Consider the following 2013-nt stretch of genomic DNA (forward strand, 5'->3'; position numbering starts at 1 on the left):
ATATTCCGGTGTCATTTCCAGACCCCGGGGCGCCCAAATTATGGCCCGAGTGCTGGGATCGAATGCAAGCGAATCCAGAGCTGGTAAAGGACGATTCAAAAGCAACGTTTGGAAGATACTAGACGGGTTGTTGTCTCTTCTGATTCTATCTTGCCGCTCCCATGCTAGTTGTCGCGTGAAGCTAGATATAAAGCATACATACGGCCTTTGCTTGTCACTGATTCACAATATGACCCGAGCCCGATTCGAAGCTTCCAAGAGCCTTCATTCAGAGCCCTGGAGAGCAGCGCAACTCAGTGATGAGATAGTACAGTTGGCCAAGCCTCCAGCTGTCACTTTTCTAGCACGCACCCCCCGTTGCTTCTCGTATCATTGTCACACAGCTTTTGACTTTCTTTCCAAACCATTGTAGCATCGCACAAGACCTCATTCGGAACTGGAAACTTGTCGGCTTCGTGCAGATTCCTTCATCCTATGCCTTCCGAAGCTACAGTCCAAGCGGACGTTGGTCCCGGCGATGAGACTGGCATCTACTACATTACCATTTGCAACGTACGGTCTCTCACACCCATCATGACCTGTGCTACGGTAACAAAGCTAACTACCCTTTCAGTTACCATTCGCAACTTCGTGGCAGGAGTTGAAAGATTGGACACGTACAGCATGCCTAGTGGACCATATCGAGGTCTTCCAGAGCAGTACCTCAGGCTGGGTCCGAGTCCGGGGAAGAGAGAACTTTGAAAGGGCATGGGGTAGGCATACATCTCGCACGACGACTATCTGGCCGAGCTAACATGGTAGTAGCTCTTCTCAACGGCGGCGTCTTCAAGGGTCGCTCGATCATTGCGTCTGACAGAAACTGTAAGCATTCTATCAAGATCAGGGAGCTTGCTACACCACCGCAAGCCGTCATTTCACAGACACTGCAGTACCAAGCCACACCTCCGAACCCCTATGTCCTGCCAACTCAGATGGCTATGTCTCCGCAGTATTCTGCTGCACCTGGACAGGTAAGCTGGCCTGTCTGAAGGCACAAGCTTTGGAAAGATCCCAGTAATGACTCTTTGACTCTAGTACTATATAGCTAGTTACCCTCCGGTCAACAGCTCCCGATTCACCACTCAGTCTTTCTTGAACCCAAGCTACTCCCATCAGCTACCAGTCACAGTAACCACAAACACTCCAGCAACTTATGCGGCTGCCAGCCCGGGGAGCTACTACACATACAATGACACCGTTACTCGGCTATTTGCCCCAAAATCAGGCGCAGTCTCGTACTCTCCACAATACCAACATGAAGGAAGCCAGCTTGCTCTTCCTTATCGCGGTATGAGTGAGAATCCAGGGTACTACCCGAATTGTAGCTTCCCCAGTGGCGAGCCATCCTATAGGTCGGAGTACGTGGTACCGGAAACACGCAAGCTATGTGTGTCGCCATTCCCGCAACAAGCGGAAGCCGATGAAGTCAAATCTTGGGTCCAGCGCAAAGTGGATAATGACAAGATCGAATCTATCGAGATACCCAAGAACAGTGACAGCAATTACCTCAGGGGCTACATCTTTGTCGTTTTTGAAAACGTCGCGGCCGCGAAGATTGCGACGGAGCAGTTCAACAAAGCACGTTTCCAAGGCAGAAGAATGATAGCGCGACCCACTCGGGAGGATGCAGAGGTGGAAGAGCTTGGGGAGCCCATCGTTTGGCATGAATCGTTAAACTGGGCCGACTCTGAGAAGAGCGAGGTGAATGTACCAACTGTTCCATCCCGCATGAGAGATGATGGCCGAAAACGGAACGAGAAGTCCCAAAGATCAAAGAACAAGGGGACCAAGCCAACGAGATCTGATAAAAAGAAGGCAACGGAAAAGAAGTCGTCTTCAAGCAAGAAATCTTCGGGGTCGCAAGTGGACAAGAAGTTGCCATCGAAAAAGGCGTCCCCCGAAAAGGAGACCAGCGTCAAGGATGAAAAGCCGGTCGTCGTTGATGGAACCTCCTATCACCATGACAAGCTTTGA

At 50.8% G+C, this 2013-nt stretch overlaps 1 protein-coding gene across 1 annotated transcript; it reads left to right on the plus strand.

Annotated features, from left to right (window-relative positions):
- Positions 1-229: 229 nt before the first annotated feature.
- On the plus strand, positions 230-2013 carry FSUBG_6981 (uncharacterized protein; the record flags this gene model as incomplete). The annotated part of the gene is made up of 5 exons (XM_036685237.1): positions 230-356; positions 413-552; positions 614-752; positions 805-1010; positions 1075-2013. The coding sequence occupies 5 exons, from the start codon at positions 230-232 to the stop codon at positions 2011-2013; spliced, it is 1551 nt and encodes a 516-aa protein (XP_036537526.1).

Source organism: Fusarium subglutinans (assembly GCF_013396075.1).
Source record: "Fusarium subglutinans strain NRRL 66333 chromosome Unknown NRRL66333_c0000082, whole genome shotgun sequence".
Classification (NCBI taxonomy): domain Eukaryota; kingdom Fungi; phylum Ascomycota; class Sordariomycetes; order Hypocreales; family Nectriaceae; genus Fusarium; species Fusarium subglutinans.